Raw genomic sequence first — 26,005 nt, forward strand, 5'->3', positions numbered from 1 at the left:
TTTTGTAAGCACACTCTTAACTTCATTGTAAAATATAGATAATGAAGGATATCCCTAATTGTAAAATGAATATAATGAAGGATATAATTTATTCTTATTGTAAAATGAAGATAATGTTTATGAGGATGAAATGGGATAGTAGAGTATATAAAAACTACTTAGACTAAAGCTTGGCACATCATGATATTGTTTGTTTGGTTTACTTGTTTTGTCAGAGAAGGTATCTCTCTAAATACTTGAATATGGTTCTAGTGCCTTCATATATAAATGCAGCTGTGTAAAGTATTCTTAAGTCACAATTGTCTCTTCAATGTTGCTCCATTATGTGGCATATAATACTATAGAGCGATCTGAGGCCAACCTGTCTTTTCTATACTTGTGCGTAACCTGTTTTCTGGCCTTCATGCCTTAATACTTTAAGGGTTCTGTCTGACAAAACCTCTGCCTGTTTATTCATTTTTTTTCTTAGGATACTTAAAGGCAGTAGAATCTTTTTGTTATTTTTACCATACCAGGTGAGTTCTTTGAAATATAATTTATATCTGTTTTCTCTCTAGTAATATTTCCTTCCTTCAAGACAATTTATGTTTTGAATAAAATTTTCCTTCCACATATTCTGGTCTTCTCTTCAGGAACACTGGTTATCCATAAGTTTACATTTCATCATCTATTCACCATACTCCTCATATTTCTCTTCTCTTTAACTCTTTTTTTCTGTCTGTCCTCTTCTTTGTATTCAGGAGGTTCTCTTAAGCTATAATACAGTTTTCCTGCAGTAGCAGTCTGCTTCTTAACATTTATAATGAGGTGTTTGCTATGTTTGTAAAGCTATAATAACACCACATTGCCATAAAGATTGTCATATATCTGGGATCACATAGAATGTATCTGGAATCAGGAGTAAGCCAAGAAGTCTCTGATCTCTTGAAGTAGTTGGGCAAACACCGTACTTTAGTGTGAGGTGAGTAGATGTGGACATTTACTGAAGGCCACTGGTTTGCTGGGACTCTGCTGCAGTACTATTTATTTCCCACAATAGTCCTACAAATACTATTGTTATTTACATTTTACAGATGGAAAGGCAAATACTCAGAAGTATTTGACAAGGTCAGACAGCTAATGAATGGGCCAAATATGAAATATCAAACCCTTTGTTCCTTCCACAATATTTTTTATCTCATATGACAACACGCATTTCCCCAAGAAAAGCTCCCATTTGGTTTTTCATTAAAAATCTATTTTTCCTTCTTGTTGGTACTGTTCTCAAATGGCTGGCCTCCAGTTCTACAGGGGAAATAGTGAATGTAGAGAATGTTAAAATAAACATTGATAGCATCAAGAAGCTTCTTGCCAAAAGCTTCAGAGTGAGAGAGGAGATAGAAAAAGTATAAAAAGCAGACTAAATTTACTGATTCTCATAAAAATTAGAATGTATATCTCTGTAACCTGAGGACATTATTATAATGCTATATTATTTATAATTGATACTCATAAATATGACACAGTCATTAAGAAAAGATGAAATTATGTTCAAGTTTTTTAAAGAAGGCTAAGAAACATGTAACTGGCAAGAAATTTCAAAGTTGTAAAAAATGTTTTGGGTTATTTGTAATAGCAGAAAAAATTGAAATATCCCAAATGACTATCCACAGGAGAATGGACAAATTATATTATAGCTCTACAATGTAATACTAAGAGTAGTGAAAATGAAACGTAGCTCCATATGTCAACATGGATGCAACTTGAAAACATGATGTTGTATAAAAAGTTCAAGAAGTATACATATAATTCCAATTATATGAAGTTTAGGAAACTTCAAATCTGAATGATATATTATTACAAATACATATCTATGTGGTAAAACTCAAAAGAAAACCAATAGAATGGTAAACACAAAGTTGAGTATAGTGGTTATTTCAGGGCTGGGAAAGGTGAGGGAGATACAGTTGGTTAGGGACATGTACATAGGACTTCAAAAATACTACTAATTTTTTGGTTTTGTAAAGCTGGATAATGGACACTTCAGTAATTTTTATCATTACCATTATTATTTATAACTCATGTATGTTTAAAATGTATTTCTATGTATGAACAAAAAAATTGGTTCTTAAGAGTATATTTTGGTTATCTGATAGTATTTCGTTATCAGAAATTTTCCAAAAATATCAGATCGGTGATTCATTATTGTTATTATTACAATGTAAAACATAAACAGATGCCTATATCAGGAAGCTTGCTTTTAAAATAATATTCATTTATTTAAAGAAACTTTTCTATTAAATAGAGTATTGGATGATAGTATATATTAGATGGTTTTTATGAAAGGGAATTATTCAAAATAAAATAATCCCCTAAATTATGGTATGTCTTCTAAAAATTCTGGTGCTTTGGGTTAGTGAAGAGTAAATTTCAGTAACAAAACATTGCATTAAATTTTAGAGAGAGCGTCACCTAATTCAGAGGATTTATATGTCATGGATATTTAACGTCAGTTACCTGAGGGTATTGTAGAAATTTCTGTTAAATACCTGAGGGTGCTGTAGAAATTCATGGAGGACTTTTTTTTGTCCTCTAGTAATCATGACTGTGCATCTACACATTGCAATACTTATTCTATTCTAAAATAATGATTCTTTTTTCTTCAATCTTTATTTTAAGTTCAAGGGTACATGTGCAGTATATGCAGGTTTGCTACATAGGGGAATGTGTGCCATGTTGATTTGCTGCCTAGATCATCCCGTCACCTAGGAATTAAGCCGAGCATCCATTAGCTATTCTTCCTGATGCTCTCCACCCTCCCCTCCAACAGGCCCTGTGTGTGTGTTGCTCCCCTGCCATGTGTCCATGTGTTGTTATCGTTCAGCTCCCACTTATAAGTGAGAACATGCATTGTTTGGTTTTCTGTTCCTGTGTTAGTTTCTGATGATGATGGCTTGCAGTTCTATCCATGTCTCTGCAAAGGACATGATCTCGTTCCTTTTTTATGGATGCATAGTAAAATACTGATTTTATTTCTTCTTTATATTACACCTATTATATTTATTTTTATTTAGATTACATAGGTCAGTAAGCTAAATTCAGTAATTCAAAAGGGATATTATAAAATATTTATTGTAAAAGGGTGTTAAAACTGATAGGGCTAAGAAAAAACTAATCTGAAACCCATATGGATTATATGGACTAATTTTTCTGAAGGGTTAAGACCAAGCCAGAAATCTCTTGAAAAAAATTACATGAAGATTTAGAAGCTTTATGTGTTTCTCCACTGTTTTTATTTTAATTGCATTATAACCCATAATTAATAATCTAATGCAGATTGACATCCATGAGTAAGAAAAAATCTACTTTTCATTTCTTGTTTATGAATAAAAGGATTCAGCTTCCCTTTTATTAAAATTCTAGAAAACATGTCTATTTTCGAAGATTTTCTAATGTATTTTTCACTGAGAATTTTTTAATATACAATTATTTTTAATTTCATCTGTAATTTTGGGAGGGAATAGAATGTAAGATTCGCTTTGGTTTTTATTGTTTTTTAACAGATGGTTTGGGAACAGAGTATACTCTCATGCCTTGTATCAGGATCGCTCTTTTATGCAAAATGCTTTACTTTTCCTGGAAACTAATCTCCTTAAAAGCTAATACCCAAATCAAACAATGTACCCTTTTCAGTGCTGAATAAAAATGGGTCAGGAAGGGATTAAAAAACTGGCATTGCTCTAAAGTGAGGCAATGCAAGTTTTACTTTTTAAGCTCCCTTTGTTATGTGAGAATTTATAAATTACCAGTTAATTTAGGCTCCATTCTTCTGCCTCATCTTCTTTCCCTCCCCCTGTGTAAGCCGTTATTGTTGATACATGTATGAAACATTGTTTTTTAAATAAATTTTCCCATTACATCTGTTAGAAATTTAGAATGTCAATCAGCATTGAATCCAGTTTGTTTCATCTGTATATTTAATCAGTGAAAAAACTTAGGCTGATTTTGCATTATATTTACTACTTCGGTTTCTGCCTGTGTTCCTTCTTCATTCATCTGCTTTTCCTTAGTGCCTGATGATCAACACTGTGTCTTTAATAGGCGTCAAGTTTACTGAAGTGTTTGATTCAATAAACATATCTGAAAATCTACTAGGTACAAGGACCTATAACAGTTGGTATAGAGTTGAGTAAATATAAGAGTTTGCAGTCTCATTGAGAATCCCTCAAAATAAGACTAACTTAGATATCTCCAGTACAAATGAAAACAGTTATCTGACTATGGAGAGAGTATTTACACTTTTTGAGCTTCTTTTATTCATATGGAAAATGGAGGACAAATGCAGACCTTCATATAGTTTTCTATAGCTTGTTTTCAGTACAGGAGATAAAGTATACAAAGTTCTTACCATAGTACTGGCATGTAGGAGAATTCCAATAAATGGTTTATATTCTTGGTACTGTTTTTATGTTTGGCCACTAAACCATGCTTATTTTCTCCACATTATCTGTTTCCCTACTCTGAACCTATCAATTAAAAAGAATATCCAAGTCTCTATGTTTTTACCTATGAAATAACTGGATTAGACTTGGTAAGTTTTAGAGTTTCTTTCATCTTTATAATTATACAGAACTTTGTTTAAAGAAGTGGGTACCATCAATCCGTGTACAGATTTTCCAAGTCACCTTAGTGTACGTAAGTATTTCATATCACCTCTTCCTCTCTTCAAATGTTCAGTACTTCCTCCCTTTCTCTCTTAATTCAGAGAGAAAATAGAAAAATTAAAAAGAGCTCTACCTATTTTATCAGTAAACACACCAACATACCTGTTTCTATGTCCATACACTACAGGCCCTTCGATCTTATTCCTATTAGCCTATATCTCACTGTGCACTTATTTCATCCCATTGTGTCCTCAACAGTTTTTCTCATCAGTTATGTCAGTCAGATAGCAAAAATTCTAAGGTACCTTTCACTTTTTAAAATCTTCCCTTACCTCACTTAACCCTACACCGACCACGCCATTTATGTGTTCCCCTTTAACAAAACTCCTTAGATATTCATGATTTCATCTTCTCTTCCTCCACTCTCTTCTTCCAATCTTTTGTTTAAAATTATAAACCCATTTTTTAAAGTTGAAAAGTAGTACAATTAGTACCCATGTAGCCTTCATATGGAATCACTAGTTTTTACTATTTTGTCTTACCTTCTGTCTTTATCTGACATACACATTTTTCTTCAACCATTTGAGAGTTCCCTGCAGACATCATAACATTTCATCACAAAATACTTCAACGTATGTCTCCTAAGAAAAAGGGCATTCTCTTATGTAATCACAATCCAATTATCACCTACAGGAAATTTGACATCAATCTAATAATATTACGGAATATACTGCCCATATTGAAATTCTCCCAATTGTTCAATAGCGCTCTCACTCTCTCTTTGAATATGCAATAACCAATCAAAGATAGGCATTGTTTTTAATTGTCATATATCTTAAGTATCCTTTAATATAGGATCCTGTCCTATAAAATTTATTTTGTCTTTCTTAACTTTAAAATTTTGAAAAAGAATCTATTCCAGGTATTTTACAGAATGTTCTCAATTTGAATTTATCTATTTCCTCTATTAGGTGAAAATTAAACTATTGGCAATACTACAACAGAACGACTCAAACATTTTGGCCAGCATACTATAGAGCTAATGGTGTATGCCTTGAGTGTACCACAGCAGGGAGCACATGATACTAGTTTGACACATTGTTTGTGGTATTAGCTTTGATCACTTGGTTAATATGGTGTCTGTCAGATTTCTTCATTGTAAGAATACTGGTTTCCCTTTGTAATAATAGTCTCTGAGAAGCTACTTTGAAACCATTGTGTCCTCCAGTAAGTTTTCCTCAATGGTTTTAGCAGCCATTGATGATTTCTATGCAAATCAGTTATTTAAATGGTGATTTTTGTATTTCTATTATGCCTTGTGCATGTATCAGTTTTCCTTCTTCTCTCTTGATCCTATGATAATCAGACTTCTGTCCTATCATTATAATAAGACTGCTGTTGTCAAGGTTACTAATGACTTCTATTTACTAAATCTAATAGACTAGTCTCAGTCCTTATCTTATTTGATGTATCAGCTGCATTTGACAAAGTTGATCATTTTTCTCTTGAAATACCCCTTGGTTTGCCTCTGAGAAACCAACAGAATAACCCCTTATCAGTCTCCTTTTCAGTTGTTCAGCTTCCAAATCTCTAAACATTGAAAAATTCAGGGCTTAGTCCTTACACCTCCACTGCAAAACAATATATGGCAGTTTGATTCTTTCTAATTGCTCAGGCTCAAAACTGTAGAGTTATCCCTGTCTCTTTATTTTACCCTCTACATCAGTCCATCAGCAAATTCTGTCAGCTCTGTTTTTAAATATATGTCAAGCCACATCACTTCTCACTACCTCCACTGCTGTATCTTAATCTAAGCAACTATCATGTCTAGCCTTGACTATTTCAGTAGTGACCTAGTTAGACTTCCTACTTAAGTCAAATAATGTCCCCAAATCCATCTAATTCAAAATAAAATCCAAAGTTTCCACATAGATTAAAAAGCTTTGCATACTCTAGCCCCTGGCTACTTCTTTGATCTTCTCTTCTGTGGTCTGGAATTCACTAACTGCAGCAGTCCTCCCTTATTTGCAGTTTCGCTTTCTGTGGTTTAGTTACTCGCAGTCAACTGTGACCCAAAAATATTAAATGAAAAATTCCAGAAATAAATAATTTATAACTTTTAAATTGCACATCATTCTAAGTAGCATGATGAAGTCTGGCACAATCCCACTGCGTTCTGCCTGGGACATGAATCATCCCTTTGTCCAGCAAATCCACACTGTGTACACTACTAGCCTGATGGTCACTTAGTAGCTATCTTGATGATCAGATCGACGGTTGCAATATTGCAGTGCTTGAGTTCAAATTTTACTTAATAATGGCTCCAAAGCACAAAAGTAATGATGCTGACAGTTTGGATATACTGAAGAGAAGCTATAAAATGCAAGCATTAAGTGAAAAAGTAAAAGTTATCGACTTAATAAGGACAGAAAAAACTCATATGCTGAGATTGCTAAGATCTGTGGGAAGAACACATCTATCCATGAAATTATGAAGAAGGGGAAAGAATCCATTCTAGTTTTGCTGCTGTACCTCAAGCTGCAAAAATTATGGCAACTTCAGTGTCTGATAAGTGTTTGGTTAAGATGGAAAAGTCCTTAAATTCATGGACAGAAGACATGAGCAGAAATATGGTCTGATTGATGGCAGTCGGGTTCAATACTATCTAAGGTTTCAGGCATTCACTGAATGTCTTAGAATGTGTCCCCAAGGATCAGGGGAGACTACTGCATACTTGTTATTCTCTTTGTTTGGAAAACTCTTCCCCTACATAATCCATGTACCTTACTCTCTCACTTTATTCAGATGTCAATGTCACCTTATTAGAGAGGCCCTTTCAGATCAGCCTATCTGTAGTAAGTTTCCTCTTCCTTGCTCTTTCTCCCCTTTCTAATTTTTCTTTTTAACCCCTAATATAGTATATTTATTTGTTTTGTGTGTATCACCTATCTACCCCCACTGGAATGTGTACTCCATGGCAGCAAGGACTGCGATATACCCAACCCTTAAAACGGTGCCTAGCACATCGTAAGCACCTAATAAATATTTGTTGAATTAACTATTGAAATTCTTAGTATTCTATTAATGATGAAAAGTAAAGACAGGTTTTTGTTTTCTACTTTCAATGTAAGTCTTAATTTTATATCTGGTCTTTTTTCCTTCTAAGACACTGTTTACATTGTCTCAAAGTATACTTCAGTGGGAAATTGTGTTTTTCTGGGTTGTATAAATTAATGGGTTATTTATAGTGTTGCTGCTTCTACTACTAATCCCAGTATGTTTTTCTCAGTATTTGGATATGATTCCTTAAAAGGTAACAAATTTCTTAGATGCTAACCTAGTTTTTTTTATTATAAATAATAGCACAAAGTCTTTTATTAAATCATTCATTTGTGAATTTTAGAGGCCATCAATACAAAGTGTTTATTTTACTGCCCTACATAATTCTCTAGGAAGTCTACCTGTCTTATATTGGCTAATGAAGAGAGAAAGTTCTAACTTTTCTTTATTGAATTAAAATTAAAACTAGCCACATGTTTATAAGATTAAACTAAGGCAAAAGTTTGACTCACCAACACCTCCCTGGTATTTTTTTCTTCTGTTTGGTTTCTCTGTGTATCATATATATGTGGGATTTAAATAATAGGAGAAATATGTAAGACCTCAAGTCTGATTTTAGCAGTTCTTGGTTTGTTTGAACGAGTGAGGAAATTATCATGCTTGTTCTGTGGGTATGCAGATACACGAATGTTACTTATGAATGCCCTCATGCTACCATGTCTGTGTCTCTAACATCAGGGGATGGATTTCAGAGAAGAAAATGAGGTGTTTATTTTCTATTTTCTTATTGGGTATCCAGAAATGTTAAATTTTAAGCATTATCTTCAAGACTTCTTATACACAATTAGCTATTTCAGTATAAAATTAAATGATTGATTTTAACTGGTGAACACTACTTATGACTTTATGTTCTCAGGATATTTTTAAAGTTTACATTGTATATGTCATGTTGTTTTCCTAAGTTAATTTTCAAGAAGAAATATTATAGTAACTAATATATTTGAACTTTGAACTTTTAAGCATAGTTTTTATAGCTCTCGATTTCAAGGAATAAAAATGATTTTGGTGCCTTTTATTCCTTTATATTAATATTACCTTCTCAGTGACAGAAGCCCAAGTAGCATATAACTGAATTTTGCATTTTAAGTAATTTCTGGAGGTCCCTGAGAAACACAGTTATCCTGAGATGGAAGGGTCTGTAATCTAAAGAGTCTGATCTATGTCTTTGTTGACTCACTGCATTCATTGGAACTGGATTTTAAAGAGCAAGTAGGCATTTTTAGGCAAAGAGGTAGATAAAGCAATATTTCCTGAAGTAGATTTCCTAAAATAGTCCCTAAAGATAATTAGATGGTAAAAACATTCAGTTGTCAAGTAATTTGGGGAAATACTGTGTTATTCTGGATTAACCAGTTTCTGTACTGCAAGACTCCTTAGCACTTTCACTGTGCTGGTGGGCACTGTGATTCTCCAAAAAAATAGAAAATGTATTAAATTTCTAAAGCTACCTGATGGTAGAACTCACTATTTTTCTCTCTAAATATCTTTTTATATCTCTTTCCTTTTAATATCTTGAGAGACTACTGTTCCACAAGTGTGAAATTTCTGAAATATTAGTATTCATGACAAAGTAAACTGCATGCTTAAAACCTTATAAAGATGGTACAGCATGGTGTGTTTGGAGAATAACTGGCAGTTTCATCTGACCAGAGTATGATGAGATTATGGGAGTAAAAGAGTGGCAGGAAGTGAGCTCAACCAGATGATGAAGTCTCAGTGTTAAAAATCTGTCCTATCAGCAGCGGGGGAACCAGTGAAGACTTTTAAGAAGGGAAGTAGCATGAACACATTGGCATTTTAGAAGGAATGGGCATGAAAAGGTGAGACTTTAGGGCAGAGTGTTTAATTAGAAGACTATTACAAGTGATAAATAATTGTGAACTGAAGATGTGGCTTTGGTTGAAGGATGATGAGTGGATGATGATATTATTAACAAATAGAATATCAGAAAGAAAACAAGTTTCATGGTAAAAGAGTTCAGTTTTTGGACATGTTTGGCTTGAAGTCTCTGGATGGCACAGGCATATATTAAGAATGCAATTGGAAAATCTGATCTACAGTTCTAGAGAGCAGTGTGAACTGAACTATGTATAGATTTGGGTATCAGTATGATGTTTCCAACCCTAGGAGGATGAGAGAGAGAGATATAATAGACATCCTTCCACTGAGAAATGTTTATGCATCCCACCTGAGTTTTTCTGTGGTTAATTTACTTCAAATCCAGAATCTTTGGTTCTGAGTTTCTGAAAATTTTTTTAAATGTTATCTAAATCTAGAAAGTATACCTTTAGCAAGTAAACATCAGGAGTTCTGTGATTACTTTGGTTATTTGGTCAGTTAGTTTTGCGTATGCATGCTTGTGCATGCTTACACACTATAGTTTTTTATTTATTTTTATTTTTATTTTCATATAGAGATAGGGTCTCACTATGTTGACCAGGCTGGTCTCAAACTCCTGGCCTCAAGCAATCTTCCTGCCTCTGCCTCCAAAGTGCCAGCATTACTGATGTGAGCCACCACACCTGGCTGTACACTATGTTTTAAATAGCTATTGTCCATTATTTTGCATTTAAAAGTCTAAACAGTGAAGACATAGGAGAATTTGTATTTATTGAATTAGGTTGTGGCCAAAAGAAGCACCTACTCTGGGTATACAATAACCATTAAGGTAAGTCTTGGATATATATATTTTTTTTACTAAATCCAAGCCATTTATATACATGTTTTAACTCCAGCACTCCCACCATGTGACATTTCCTTGAAAAATATACTTTAGCGTGTCTCTCATGCTGATTTTAGATGGAAATCAAATATATTATCAAAAGGATAATGTTTAATAATGATGAAAATTTCTCTGGTGTCAGAAAAACAGATGAAATAAATACAGAGGGGAGGCAGCATAGTGCATTCTAAAGTAGAAAAAAGTTCTATTTATTTATTTTTCTTAAAAAGACAGTAAACTTTACTACTATTAACAGAGAAATTATTAGGACTATGTATATTTGGGTCCTATTCAAAATATTTTACTAATAAAGGATTTATGGTTTCTGGGGTAGTAGATAAGAGCACACACCTTGAAGTGAGACCAGCAGGATTCAAATCCTGACTCCATCATGGAGTAACTATGTGACCAAAGCAAGCTACTTCATTGTTTTTGTTTACATTTATTCATCTGACAATGCAATAACAGTACCCAACCTCATTGAGCTGTTATGGAAAAGGATTGATATAATAAATAAAGCATGCTTAGCACATTGTAATCATTCAGTAGTGCTAATACCAGCAAATAAGAATATCCATTCAGTTGACCTCATATATACAGGTTGAGCATCACTAATCCAAAAATCCAAAATCTAAAATGCTCCAAAACCTGGAACTTTTTGAGTGCTGACATGATGCAACAAGTGGAAAATTCCACACATAAGTACTTATCACAAACTTTGTTTTGAGCACAAAATTATTTAAAATGTTGCATAAAATTACCTTCAGGCTATTTGTATAAGGTATATGTGAAACATATATGTGAAACACAGATAAATTATGTGTTTACACTTGAGACCCATCCCCAAGATATCTCATTATGTACTTCCAAATTTTCCAAAATCCAGACAAAAAATTTCTGAAACCCAAAATACTTCTGGTCCCAAGCATTTCAGACACTCAATCAACATTCATGATAAGTCTAAGTATACACAATTGTAATGATCTGCTTCAAACATCCCTAGCTCTTTTCTACCTAAAGACTTTTGCATCAGCAGTTCTGTTTATATGGAGTGCTTTTTCTCTTGTTTCCCGTGGCTGGCTTCTTGTTTTTATTCAAATTTCAGTTGAGTTATCTGCTCAATGATGGCTTCAAGATTACCTAATATAAAATATTCACCTAGTCAATTTCAACCATATTATTCTATTTTAATTTTCTCCATATCATCACTTAATTTTTTATTGTAAAACTCTCATCACTGGAATGTAAACATCACCCTTGTTCTCCATTGTTTCCAGCACCTTGATCAGGGCCAGGCATATAATAAGTGCTTTAAAAAACATTTGCTAAATTAATGAACTAGTCTGTTCAGGTTGTAATGAAAGAACCAGAGAAAAAGAGGGAATCAAAATTTCAGTTTTGGAAAAAATGTCTTCACCTGCCCTACCTAGGCCCTAAACCAGTATACCTATTTCAGTAGACTCAGACCTCCCAACTGGTATAGTTTGAGTATGGTCCTGCTATTTTAGATCTGACATCCATTATTACTTAGGATAAGATATGGTCACCCACATGTCTCCTATAGTGCAAGCTTTCTTTGCCTAGCCCTTTGTATCTTTCCCTTTTCCTAAACCCTGCTGGCTGGAGCACTGCTAAACACTACTGCTGGCCAGGGATAGTGGCTCACACCTGTAATCCCAGCACTTTGGGAGGCCGAGGCGGTTGGATCACCTGAGGTGAGAAGTTCAAGACCAGCCTGGCCAACATGGCGAAAACTCACCTCTACTAAAAATACAAAAATTAGCCAGGCGTGATGGCATGTACCTGTAATCCCAGCTACTTGGGAGGCTGAGGCAGGAGAATTGCTTGAACCCTGGAGGCAGAGGTTGCAGTGAGCTGAGATCATGCCATTACACTCCAGCCTGGGTGACAGAGTGAGACTCTGCCTCAAAAAAACAAAAATAAAAATAAACCACTGTTCCCACCCCTACCCATGCCTATAGCTGGGTTCATTCCCAGAGTCTTTTCCTTTCCACCATCCCTTGCTGCTGAGATCCTAACATTCTTTACAGTTAGGCCGATAAAGTTAGGCTCCTTAGAAAGGGAAAAGGAATGGTAGAACTGGAATGCAAAACTGCCTTTGAGGTTTATACAGACCCTATGTAACTTGTATGAATAGCCCTGCCTGTGAGTGTTAACTTTTAAGTTTAATAACCATTCTCTCTTTTGGTTATTGTCATGGTATTGAGCAATATTTCATGTCTAGGTAGGTGCCCTAATAGATATTATTCAATGATGCTAATACAAAGCCAATATTATGGTATCTGTCTGATGCTCCATTGCCACATAAATAACCTCTGCAAAGCTTAGTGCCTTTTCATAACAATTATTTTATTCACAGTTCTGCAGTTTGGTTAGGGCTTGATGGGAAAGCTTGTCTGTTCTCCATACAGCAAGAGCAGAGGAGGCTTGACATCTTAAAGCATGGTTCTGTGTTCCAAGAGCAACCATCTCAAAAGACAAAAATTGGAAGCTGCCAGAAAAGAGCACAGTGTTGTTTCTGTATTATATAGGTCAAACAGTCATGAAGCTGAGATTCAAGAACAGACATAGATGCCACCTCTAGATGGGAATACCATATTTTAATATAGTATTAATATTGCCAAGAATTTAGGCCCATGTCACCTTAGATATTCAGCATTTCATTTTTTAAACAAAATAAAATATATGACAAAAAAATCAAAGAAGAAAACCTATAAGGTCAGATCATAGTGGAAATTAGAACGCCATGTGCACAAAAGAAGTATTTTTTAAAAAAAAAAATCACTTGACTCTGGGAAAGCTGGCAACATTTCAGACCACTACAGTGGCATTTAACCTAATTACTGTGAAACATCAAATTGGAAGCCAACTGAGGATTACTTGAATGGCCTCAAAAAGTTAACAAAACTATTAAGAAAACTTACTGTTGTTAACTTAAGCCTCTGAAAAACAGGGAAAAGAAGTAAATGCCTAACTATTTTCTACAGTTAGCTTTTTTGTTTTAAAAAATTTCAGTTTGGTCTTGTGGGCAACTTAAACAATATTATGGAGTTAAAATAACAACAACAAAAAACCGAAATGCCAGAGCAAAGTAATGTTTACTTTATGTGGTGTACATGCTATTTGGATAAAATGAAAATATATGTGTTCATTTAACTGTGGATTCTGGTATTCTGAAGTTAAAATGTTTCCTTCATTTTAGAGAAAAAAATAGCAGGAATAAGGTTTTACAATTTCCATTATTCACTGTATCTAAGCTCTTCTATAAACAAAGCAGAAGCTTTCACCTGGTAAGAAATGTGATTATACTTTCTTCAACTTTTGTCCCTCAACCCAACATCTTGCCTAAACAGTTTTTAGTTATTGACTTTTTAAAAGATGCTTTAGAATTAGATATGGAAGGGTGAAAGGTGCATGCTGTTTTTAGTCAGCATCTGCAGTACTATAACATGAAAGATCTTTCCAATTTATTTTCATTTCTTTCCTTCTGGATAATCCGATTTTGCAACAAATTGATTGCTCAACCTCTCCGTGTCACTTTTCAATAAAATCAAAAAGGTTGCTACAGTCCCAAGGTGGGGAAATGGTCCCTTTCTGGAAAGGGTGAGACCCAAAGGTCAGTTCATTAAACAGAGTGACTTAGGAGACCTCTAATGCCTTAGCAATATATTCTAAAATCCTGACATTCGAAACTTAAATTGATCCTTTTCACTGATAAGCCTACTCTTGAAAATTTTATTTAGAGGAAAAACTGAAGTAAAATGCATGTTATAACTGACTCTGAATAATTAAATTTTTCCCTAAGATATAATTACTAGGGAATCCCTCATTTTCCTGCTGGCAAGCACCTCATTTCCTTGAACTCTTACACATGAATAAGACACCAGCATTGAAATTCTGACATCACAATTAATTAAAAGCATCTGTCTAAGATAGACATAACAGATCATATTGAAAAGAAGACTGAACTTGACATTAGAAACCTACCTTAGAGTACCAGCTTCACCACTGACCAGTTGCATGTCTTTGAAGAAGTGTGAAGTTTGAGCAACCTATTTAGTTAGCAGTGTCCTCATTTGTCAAATAAGAAAAATGTCATCTACTCTAACAACCTGACAGAGTTTTGAGGTTAGATGGTGTATCAAATATGCAAGTACTTAATATATTGCAAAGCATCATATAAGCAGAAAGTATCCATTTTAGGAACTTTAATGAAACATATATGGATTTTTGTAAGTTGTGGCTGTTAAAATTTCTTTTAAGAACATTGTACAATGTGATTAATACAATACATTTTCTAAGCACAAATATAATGTTTTGTACTAATTAAACAAAGTATATGCTCATTAAGGATAGAAACTACGAGTTATATATCTTTATGTCCCTAACATTTTAGAGAACAGTTCTATATAGGCCAAGTCGGTTGTTTGATGTGTTGAATGCATGACTGAGAAAGATACTTTTGAGGTCATTATTCCTCAGTTTGGAAGTATAAATTAGCTGTTTTTAACATTATGAATTCCAGTGAATTCTGCTGTCTTTTTAATTATTGACTAATAGTATATATAACAAAATTATAAGAGTAAAAATGCCATCACACTGTTAAGCTGTTGATGATTTCATAGACTGAACTATGGGGTTTGTGAATGGGGGATTGTATCAGATTATTAGTATCCACTGTTACACTGTCACACTGAGGTCAGTGCAGCTAAGAGGATTAGTGATAGTAGCCTCCAATTGACTTTAAAAATGTAAAATTAAAATAACTATTCTAGATTTTTAGTATTTTCAACAAGTTATCTTGAAAATTTAAACAAAGTTGCCCTAACCTACAGTGTAAACTTCATGTTGCTGCCTAATTTCATGTATTTTCTCAGGAGTTTCTTTAGGAATTCTGTACTTCCATTCTAGCTTTTGAAGTCTACTCATACAGCTTTAAATCGCTGTTTTCTTATTCTCTCACAAAAGTTTTCACAAACTTTTCTATCCCTACTTAAAATACTGTTTTATAGTTGACTTCTTTTACTGTTTTGATAAATGCATGCATAGCATTGATATCTAACTTATTTTCACAGTTAGTACCTGCAAAAATTAGCAATGCCTTGAAATGCAGTTTGTCATAATTGCAGAGAAAATTCATTCATAAACTTTTATTGAGAACCTTTTATGTGCTTATCAGTCTCCTGGTAATCTTTTCATTTAATTGGGCCCAAGTTTATGCAGTTCCAGTAAAAAATATTCATATCTATTTCAGGGAGACAAAAGCAATTTCAGCTAACGGTTTTTTTTGGGAGTTATTTTAATGAATTATACTTAGGTATCATTTTATAATAAATTGTTTCATTGGTTAACAATAATAGACTATAGTATAAAAGATTTGTTATTTTGGGTAGTAACAAAGAGTTTGAAAAAGTAACTTTTTTCTCTTTTGTCTTTAAAAAAATTGTTATTATGACAAAAGACATGTTTTAAATTCATCCTGGAATAAGGAAGGGTGATGGGGTTCCTAAAGTTTTAAAGCAAGGAGATAGGTTTTAAGCAAAGGGAACAAATTATATAAAGGAACTAACACATAAGGTGTGACACATTCAAAGAAATGTCACTTGTGTAGAGAGGCTGGAACAATGGGCAAATACCAAAAGTAGCAGATGAGGTTAGCAAATTAATCAGGGTGCAGATCATTAAAGGCCTTGCTTTCTTGCCAAGACATCAATATTTTTTTCTTAAGGCAGAGAGGAGCCTGTAAAGGTATTTAAGCAAAGGAGAGATACTTTAATGGGTAGGTTTGGAAGGGACTTTAGTAATATACTGAGGAAAAGCATGCTCAATGATTTGCTATGGAACAACAAGACAGAATGTGGTGAGCATAGTGCATCAGGGGTATAACAAGGGAAGAGGAGCCTGAGAAGGAGAGTGAGGAGAATTCAGCAGGGGTTCAAAAGATTTCTTGATCTAGAACACTGGGGTTCAAAATGATTCAATGAGTTCAATTGATTCAACTTTATTTTTTAATTAAATCACTTAATGGCAGAGAGCATCAATTGGGGTTCAATGCTCCAGATAATTTTATGGATAATCCTATCTAATTTGTGGATATACTATATCCAGAATAAAAATGATGCAGACTAACATTATAAAAGAACACCTTAGTTTGTAATAATGTAAAATTAATAGTGCTGTCTATTCAGATTTAACTTGTCCCTAAGCAGCTCTAAGCACATTAAATATGAAAAGAAGGCCATGTTTTTGGTAAGACACAGAGAGGCAAACAACAAGCAATGTCATTTCCTATCTGGCTCTGTCTGCCTGTATTTTCACATCAATCTGATATTCTCCTCCTTCCCCCATTGATCTCTCATTTTTAGGTGCAAGTGAGTTAATTGTAGTTTTCTCCTAAATATGTCATATTGTTCTTGGCATGCCTTCCCCATCCCCATTCTATCTGGTAAGTTTCTGATCCTCCTTAAATGCCCAAGTCTCTGTAAAGGCCATTCTAATGTCTCAAGACATTTCTACTTTATCTTCAATGCACATACTTTTGCACATAATTAACACACACTTTCTTCTTAAATACGCTGTTAACTTCTTAAGGACAGAAACTATGTCTTCTTATTCATTTCTGTTGAGATGTGTCCTCTGCATATAGATACGTATTGGGCATGTAAGTAGGTACTTGCTTATTGTTCCAAGCATGAAAACCATAGCAACTGTGGGGATAGAACCTCGGCTTTGCTGTTGATTGCTCTATAAAGCATGATAAATGACCATTCATCAGCTTGTCTTTCTTAATGGTGTTAATCAGACCTCTTTTGAAAACATTAACATTTGTGGTTGTCGCCTTCCCTCTCACCTGTTCAAGGTTCTATTAGTGACACCTTGTCTATTCAGTTGTCTTACACCTTCTCTAAAAGAGTGGTGTATACAACATTGACCTCTGTTGAAAAAATTTGGTTTTGCTCTGAATTTTTTTACCTTTTGGGTGTGTTTTTAAAAGCTCTAAACATAGTTTTAGCCTTCTTCTTTGTCTCCTTATTTAAAAAAAAAAAAAACACACAGAATATTGTTGGTGTGCTATATCTCAAACAAATGTTTTGAAAACAAAACAGCAAAAGAATATTTAGTAAAGACATCTAATGTGTATCCATGCACTCTTTTATAAGTAAGTTATAACTTGTAAGATACTTGTTATTTCAAGCTAAGAAACAAAAACTTTAGAGCTGCCTGATTTGGGACATAAATTACTACACTTAACACGTGTGCTGGTGGTACCTGTGCACATTTTCCAGTGATTTTTTTTTTCATTATTTGATGCTTTGGATGAACCAAAAATGCTGGTGTTTTAACATGGCTTCCCCCTTGCTTAAAAATTGGCTCCTTTACCCCTGTACTTTCTTTTCCGGCAATGCAAACCACACTGAAGTGTCTAATCAAGTACCTCCTAACTGGAATTACACAAAGAAAAAACTCATTTGCAGAAGAATTGCATTGCAGAACAAATGACATCATTTGTATTAAAACATTCTATGCTTAGATTTCTTTTTCCATGACACTACAGATCCATCATTTTTAGTCAAGCTAAAAATAGATTGTAATTTTATGCTTGTAAATAATGTCTCATGCACAAGGATACTGGATAAAAATAGAAAGTAGGATTTGATTTTTAAATTAATACTGTATCCCAAAATACCACTTCTTTACCTTATTGAATATATTTGAGATCCTGCTCATATTTCCTGGAGCTTCATAATATTTATAAAACTAGAATGGGCAAAGAGAATGCTTTATTAGAGGCAGCTTTTCCATAAAGCATCTGAGCACCTTGCTGCTGTATTTTTAGCTCAATCTCTGTGAATATTATATGCAGCGTATGGTCTCTCAACTTAAACACAACACTGAAAACTACCTCTTTTCCTTCAACTTTCATTTCAACATGTATTTTATGTGCAAAGATGCAGTATTAGCAAGAAAAACAGATCTCCATCAGCATTTGCTTTTGAAACAGACCTAAGGAAGTTAGGTAATACTAAATTTCTAATAAAAATGTGGTATAGAACTTGATATTAGATATTCGATTTAATAATTGTTTTCCTATCTCCTTACCCTTAACAAAAACATTCCTTTTAACTTTCTTTTATGAAAATTCTTTGGCTAGGAACTGTTAAGAAATCTACAAACAGAGCAAAGATAGAAATACTCGTGCTCAATCCTTACTTCATGGTGACTCCATTTAATAGCGGTATTTTTGACTCTAGGTCTCCGAAGAGCCTCAAAGTACATTTCTTTTTGCCTTCTGACACCTCTTTTCCTCCCCCCTTCTTTCTTTCTCCTGCAAATTAAAACTGCATTGCCATAAAAATATAAGGCATATTTGGATGAATAGAAGGATGGATAGAAGTATGATAAATCAAGTATAGTAGGTTGTTAATGGTAGAATGTAGGTGGAGGGTATAAAGGCATTCATTCTAAGATTCTTTCAGTTTTGCTAGATGCTTGAAAGTTGTCATAACAAAAATCTGTTAGGAGTGGTTACCCATGAAGGGTGGGATTACAACTTTTACTTATTCTGTGTTTAAATATTGTACACTTATTAGAGAAAAATGAAGATAATTCTTTTAAAAGCTACACAAATCTGTTTTCACAAATGAAGTCATCAGACTGTTGACTTAAATATTCTTCATATTTGAAGTTTATCTTCATCCATGCTAAATAAGGATGTGACAAAAGAATCAGCTGTGTATGATGCTCACATCATACAATAGGAAATTGGGTACTTCAATTATAGTATAGTCAACGGAATACTATGCAGCCATTAAAATATATAGATAGAAACAAATGCATTGACATGGAAAGATAATATAATATAATAATATAATATATATATTAATAATATAATATTTCATATTTTGTAATATAACATTGTATATTTTATACCTAGCTAGAACACATAAAATTTATGAATGTAACTGAAAGTAACCGTATATATACATAAAATGTTCTCTGAATTATGATGCTATAAATATTTCTTATATGCTAGAACACATAAAATTTATGAATATAACTGAAAGTAACCGTACATATACATGAAATGTTATCTCTGAATTATGATGCCATAAATTTTTCTTATATAAATTTATTTACATTTAAAAATCTTTCCTAAAATAATATTTTCCTGTGCTTTTTAACTTAGTAACATAAGAGAGAAGGAAAACAGAAAAGAGAAGAAAAGAAAAAGATCATGCCATTTTTCTGGGAAAAAGGAGCAAGGAAACTTAGTATGTTTAATTTTTTATCAAACCAAAAAGATTATCTGGATTTTCCCTTTTATCTATATCATGGCAATCTGGTGTCTTACATTTTCTAAATTTTGCTCTTGTAAAGAATGCACTTGAAATATGTAAAAACAAATAATTTCATTCATTCTTCTGAAGATATTTTCATGGACTTGACTAGCGATTTTGAAAGGAAATTTAAGATGTTTTTATGTTGTGGGGCCCCAGGCATTTCATACTTGGAAATGCCCTGTCTTGAATCTCTAATTGCATTATATTTCTATGTCTGACTCACGAGGAAAAGAAGCTTCAAAGCAGAAAACAGAAAATCTAATTTCTCTCTAAATACAATAACCATTTATTTATTTCAGACAATGCAACACCTATGTTTCAAGGTTTCCCAGTGTCCTACACAGAAGAATCAAGAGTTCAAGGATGTGTCAATTAAGCAATAAAAATATTTTTACTGATTATGGATCTCTCTATAAGGAGATTAAGCAATGTGTTGAAATTAGGTACTCTTTAAAATATGTCTGTGAAAAAAGATAAAGGGAGAAGACAATTACTGTTATTTTTTCCATTCTGCCAACATTTATTGGATACTTGGTTTATGACCCTAAATTTAGTGTTTCAGTTATTGTTTCCACGCTTTAAAAGACATATTTTTCCCCATAGATTTTCTTTCAATGGCTATTGAAAGAAATGTTGAATAGACATAAAAGTAAAACAAGCAAAAATAAAGTTCATCTCAGGTTCTAGTCCTCTAGTCCTCATAGTCTGTTATATGGAATTCATCATTTATTCTTTTATATGTATGTATGTGTGTGTATGCTCCCCCCCTTCCTCCTCCTCTATGCTGGTAGCCTATTTTAAGTGTGTCTTCTTGTTCCCTCAAAATATATAATGTTTTGTGTTCTTTATGTCTTGTCTTTCTCAGGTAAAATGTCCAGTGATCGAGCTTTGAGGAAGCAGCAACAGTTGAACAACCTTGTCTATGTGGTAACAAATCAGGCCAAACCTGGTGACAGAATTGTGGATTTCTGCAGCGGTGGGGTATTATATCTCTCCTTTCATCCTTTTTAGTCTTTCTAAGATTATGAGACTTTTCTATATTATATTCAGGGTCACATTTTTATTTGGCAAGATTGTGGTTTCAGAATAAGGAAAAGCTGTGGGGACCAAAGCTAACTTGTTTATCTCACTGACTTTTTCAGGGCCATGTTGGAATTGTCCTTGCTCATATGCTGCCATCATGTCAGGTAAAGCCAGAATAAGAGATAAAAGGAAATATTTAAAAACTATACAGTTCAGCTAGCCACATTTGGTTTATCCCTGGGGTTTCTAATCACCCAAGTCAAATATGTGGCACAGGCATTGTCTTTTCTTTCAAATAAACTTCCAAGACTCAGAATCTTAAGGAAAAAAAAGTAAAGTAAGATCATAAAACAGTTATCAATTTTTAAGAGGTTTATAGGTTTAAGTAATTTTTCAAAGAAATAGCTATTTTATTGCTAAATAAAATAATTATGATTCAACTAGTTTAATTTTCAACATAATTTTAAATGGAAATACTGACCTCTGAAACTTGCTGAGCATGTTCTTTTGGTATCTTGATTTAGATGCATTGCATCGAAATTATAACAATAGCAAAATTTTTTAAGGAAAAAAAAAAAACCCAAACCTACAATACCTGATCCATCAAAATGCTGTGCTTTTCATTTTCTCATTAAGTCATTGTCCATATGGATGCTTATTGTTGCAAATTTTAAAGATGCAAACAAAATTTGTCCCTTGCTTTCACTCAATATTGTATCATAAATGTTTTCCCTATTGCTAATAGTTTTACATATCATCATATTTCAGAGAGTACCAAATATATTTTCAAGTAAATATATCATAATGTATTCAATCATTGCCACAATTTCTTAGAATTTTTTGCTGATTTTAGTCCTCTGCCATGTTAAATCAGTTCCTCACTGTGACCACTTTTTAGCATAAAAGTCTGTTTATTTTTGTTTTTGTTTTGTTTTGTTTTTAATACAAACTCAACTGCAACAGAGTCTTTGCTGTGAGCCCTCTGGAAGGTGTGAACTAATTATAGTGAATACTTCCGGAAGAAAAAAAATGTGGAAGAATTAATAGACTGGCCAGAATAACATGTAACAGAATGATGACAAGGGGACAGGGAACAGCATTCTTTTATTTTTCTTTGCTTAGAGAATAAACAGGAAAATAAATAAGGAATCCTGGGAGAAGAGGCAGGTGTTTGTTTTATTATTAAGTAAAGCAACAATTTTGTGATTGAGTAGGAGGAAGAAAGCTCACAGAGTAAAATTCTGAGAAGCCGAGTCAGGGATGTAATATCTTTTCTTCCCTTATTAATATTTCTGGAAGCTTAGAAAGGTTGGAACCAAAAATGAGTAATCTTGTCTAGAATAGAGTCAGGAAAGCCTTTCATATCAAGTATCAGGTTTTTTAAACAGATTTTTTCTTACAGACAAGCATAAGAACAAAATAAGAACAGGAATGATTGTGATGAAAGTGACTTAATTCTTTTCATTTTTCTCCATTCAAACCATCTTCTCTGCCTAGATTATCACTGGAGGCTCCTAACTGGTTTCTCTGCCCTCTGGCCTTGCTCCCACCAATCCATACCATACATTACAGACTGTGCCCTGGAAATTGTGTACCAATTTTCTCAGTTCTTCAAACACGCCATATTCTTTGTCATCTTGGGCCTTCATGTGTGTTTCTCTCCCTAAAATACTCTTCCATTCCCCCAACTGATTTGTATTCATTTTTTAGGCCTCAGTTAATATGTTACTTCCCCATGAAAATAGTCATCAAGTTTGAGTGCTCCCGTCGACATTGTTTGTCTTTCATTTAACGCTTATCACACTGTATTATTATTATTTTTTGATGTTTTGTTTTTGTTTTGTTTTTGTTTCTTTGGTTGGTTGGGTTTTTTTTTTGTTTTGTTTCTGTTTTTGTTTTTTTGCTGGTTTTTTTTGAGACAGATTCTCCCTGCGACACCCAGGCTGGAGTACTGTGGTGCGATCTCAGCTCACTGTAACCTCTGCTTCCCGAGTTCAAGAGATTATCTTGCCTCTGCCTCCCGAATAACTGGGACTACAGGCGCACACTACTGCACCCAGCTAATTTTTGTATTTTTAGTAGAGACAGAGTTTCACCATATTGGCCAGGCTAGTCTAGAATTCCTGACCTCAAGTGATCTGCCTGCCTCGGCCTCCCAAAGTGTTGGGATTACAGCGTGAGCCACCACACCTGGCCTACACTGTATTATTATTGCTTGTTTCACTTATATCACTATGCTATAAGAATAGTTCAAGGACCTTTAATTTTTCCTTTCTGTACCAGATTATGTGACATACTTCCTGCCACAGAATAGAGGCTCAATATAATATGTTCTACATTATTAAAGCTATGAAATATAGTAATAATGCTTTGCCTAATGTCTGAGTTATGTTACTAAATATACTATTGTTTTCTGGGTAAAATCTAGGTTACATTAATAGAAAACAAGGAATTATCATTAATTCGTGCTAAGAAGAGAAGTGATGAACTGGGTTTAAGCAACATTTGGTTCATTCAAGCAAATATGGAATATTTTACTGGGATGTTTAATATTGGAGTAAGTAATCAAGTAATTTCAATTTCTTTAATTAGCTAAATAAGAAAAATTGCATGCCTTAGAGTAAATAATAAAGATAATTTTGTGTTCTTTGCTAAACAAATAAATCTATAATTTTGTATACTTATATTATCTATGAAATATAGCATACTAATGAATATTATTTTATTCATAGCACTTCGTCATTACATAATAGAGATAACATTGGCTCCTCTATCAGACCAGAACTTTATTTTCTTCACTACAGAATCCCCAGTAGCAGGTGCTTAAAACTGGTTAATAATTGAGTAATTGATTCTGATGAACATGACTTGCCTTGGTTTATTCTGCATTTCTAGAAGACAATGAAGGAAAAGAAAAAAGAAGAAAAGAAAAGAAAAATAACTTGTTAGTAATCTCTAAATACAAGCATTGCCTTGTGATGTTTTTTACCTAAGATTTTATATTTACATGTATTTTCAGATTCCAAGAGAGAAAGTATATTGATCGTGTTTCTAAACCTTTGGATCCAATTGTTATTATTTGATATTATGAAAAATCCCTAAGATATGTATTTCTGCCTGAGCATTAAACCCCAGGGTTTTATTCTTTCTTGTAGAATTTGAGTTTTATGAACATGTTAGTGTTGCTGCTATTTCTATTTGCTTTAAATAATTTTTTTTCTGATTTTGATAGGAATATACATTTTGATAGTAATACAGAAAAATATATAATAATATAAAGAAGAAATAACCTATATGCCTATTATCAAGTGATAAATACTATCAAAAATCTTTAGTGTTTATATATTTATGCACACATATAAATGCATATTTTACACATATATGAACATTGTTAAGACCATACTACATAGATCCTGCATTGACTGAATACAGTCTTTTACCTTTTTAATCATACTTTTATTTTCTCATTGTTATAATGCAATTATTACTATTATGGATATTTTGTGCATCCTTTAAGAATTTTGATGCATTTGCCAAACCACTTTCCAGGAAGGTTCTTACTGACATCCTTTCTAATTACATATGTTCATATAAACATGGGGTTGTCTAGGTAGAACTTTTATCAACTTAAGTAATTCAGACCTTTTATAGTATTTCTGATTTTTACCCAGTGAAGTTTACTTCTTAAATATTGACTACTGCAAATTTGGGGGTTTATTGTAATTTTTTTTCAACCTAAAAAGTATGCTATTGGTTTCCTTTGTAGACACGATCTACAGTTTACTTCTGTCTGTATAAGCCTGGCTATTAATAAGGAAATTCAGGAAAATGTAGACATGTAATCTAGAAAATTCAAATTAAAAATATACCTGTGCAGCTTTAACTTTACATAAATGTTGAGGTAAAGTTTAGAGCTTCTCCCATGAAACAAGCCATTAAACCAGTCCAGGTATTACTAGTACACCAGACAGAATGGTAGCAAGTAAATGTCGACTGCTACACATTTATTTACCTCACAAAGCATGGAATTTCCAGCCTATGTCTGGTCCATCTGTCTCTTGGCCCTTCATGACTTACAGATACGAAATCACTCTAGTATATTCTTGTAACTTCCAAGTGTATAATTTACTAACGCCAACTAAAAATGTATCTATCTCTTTGGAAGTGAAATTTTTCTCTACATTTCGTAATACATCTATAATGACTTTTTTCCTTTCATAATTACCCTTGTCAAGGTGTATAGAAAATGGATTAAAATTGCTTAGAAGGTTAAATTAAAAGTAGATTCACTCTGAAGAAAATAATTTGCCTAGGAGAGTAATTGAGGTATTGTCACTAGGTAAATCAGACTAAATGCATCAGAGGTTCTAACTCCTGTGTTAAATGCATTCCAGTAAAAATAGTGTGGCTGTTCAGTAAAATACACACACACAAATTTAAAAAATAGTGTGGCTAGAGAAGAAAGCAGAATAACCAGATATTAGAAATGCATCAAAACTGCATAAATTCATGGTTTTGTGATATTTCAGTAAGGGCTTAGTTAGCATTTATCTTTGCTTAGTAAATGCTTTATTTTTTTCATTTACGATTTTTCTTTAGATAAAAAAATTAATAGTATAAACAAGATTTTAATGAAGGAATTTTAAGACTTAGAAACAACTAAGTCTTTTTAAATTATTAAGTTTTATAATATGTGTATTAATACCCATGCTCTCAAACAATATTACAAATATTTATTTGTAAATAGTATTACATAAAGGGCCATGACTATGGAAAAATGCTCATTTTGCATTAAAAACAAAAACTGTATGAAGGCTAAACAGCCTGCCACCAACATGTTTAGTTGGAAAATTTCAACAATAACAAACAGTCATTTCAACCAGATGATAAGGTACTGATTTCTAACAGTATTGGTGAATCCTTTCTATTCATCAACATGTATATGAAAATCTCAAAAAACAGTTTTATTTTCTAGTTATTGGTATTTGCTTTTTGCTGTTTTGCCCACAACATAATTTTTAATTATTGTTTATGACTCGTAAGTGCTGACTACTTAATTATAGGCTCATTTCTATTCATGTAGGTATGTTAGTGTACAATTAAAAGAAGCATGCAATTATAGACTGCACTTCGTA

General features: G+C 33.2%; 1 protein-coding gene and 1 long non-coding RNA gene across 3 annotated transcripts in view; one reads left to right on the plus strand and one right to left on the minus strand.

The window, feature by feature from the left end:
• Positions 1–26,005, plus strand: part of GSTCD (glutathione S-transferase C-terminal domain containing) — a 137,135-nt gene that overhangs the window by 92,761 nt on the left and 18,369 nt on the right. For both annotated transcript variants that reach the window (XM_025386166.1, XM_025386165.1), the window contains exons 6-8: positions 20,713–20,828; positions 20,990–21,034; positions 23,299–23,427. In XM_025386166.1, the coding sequence (XP_025241951.1) occupies positions 20,713–20,828; positions 20,990–21,034; positions 23,299–23,427 (290 nt within the window). The remainder of the gene's footprint in view (positions 1–20,712; positions 20,829–20,989; positions 21,035–23,298; positions 23,428–26,005) is intronic.
• LOC112625001 lies at positions 12,835–24,799 on the minus strand. Its single transcript, XR_003119502.1, has 4 exons — positions 24,740–24,799; positions 21,125–21,187; positions 18,205–18,264; positions 12,835–12,997 (listed from the first exon to the last, which is right to left on the minus strand). It is a non-coding gene; the product is annotated as an uncharacterized LOC112625001 (long non-coding RNA).

This window comes from Theropithecus gelada, chromosome 5 (genome assembly GCF_003255815.1).
Source record: "Theropithecus gelada isolate Dixy chromosome 5, Tgel_1.0, whole genome shotgun sequence".
Lineage (NCBI taxonomy): Eukaryota > Metazoa > Chordata > Mammalia > Primates > Cercopithecidae > Theropithecus > Theropithecus gelada.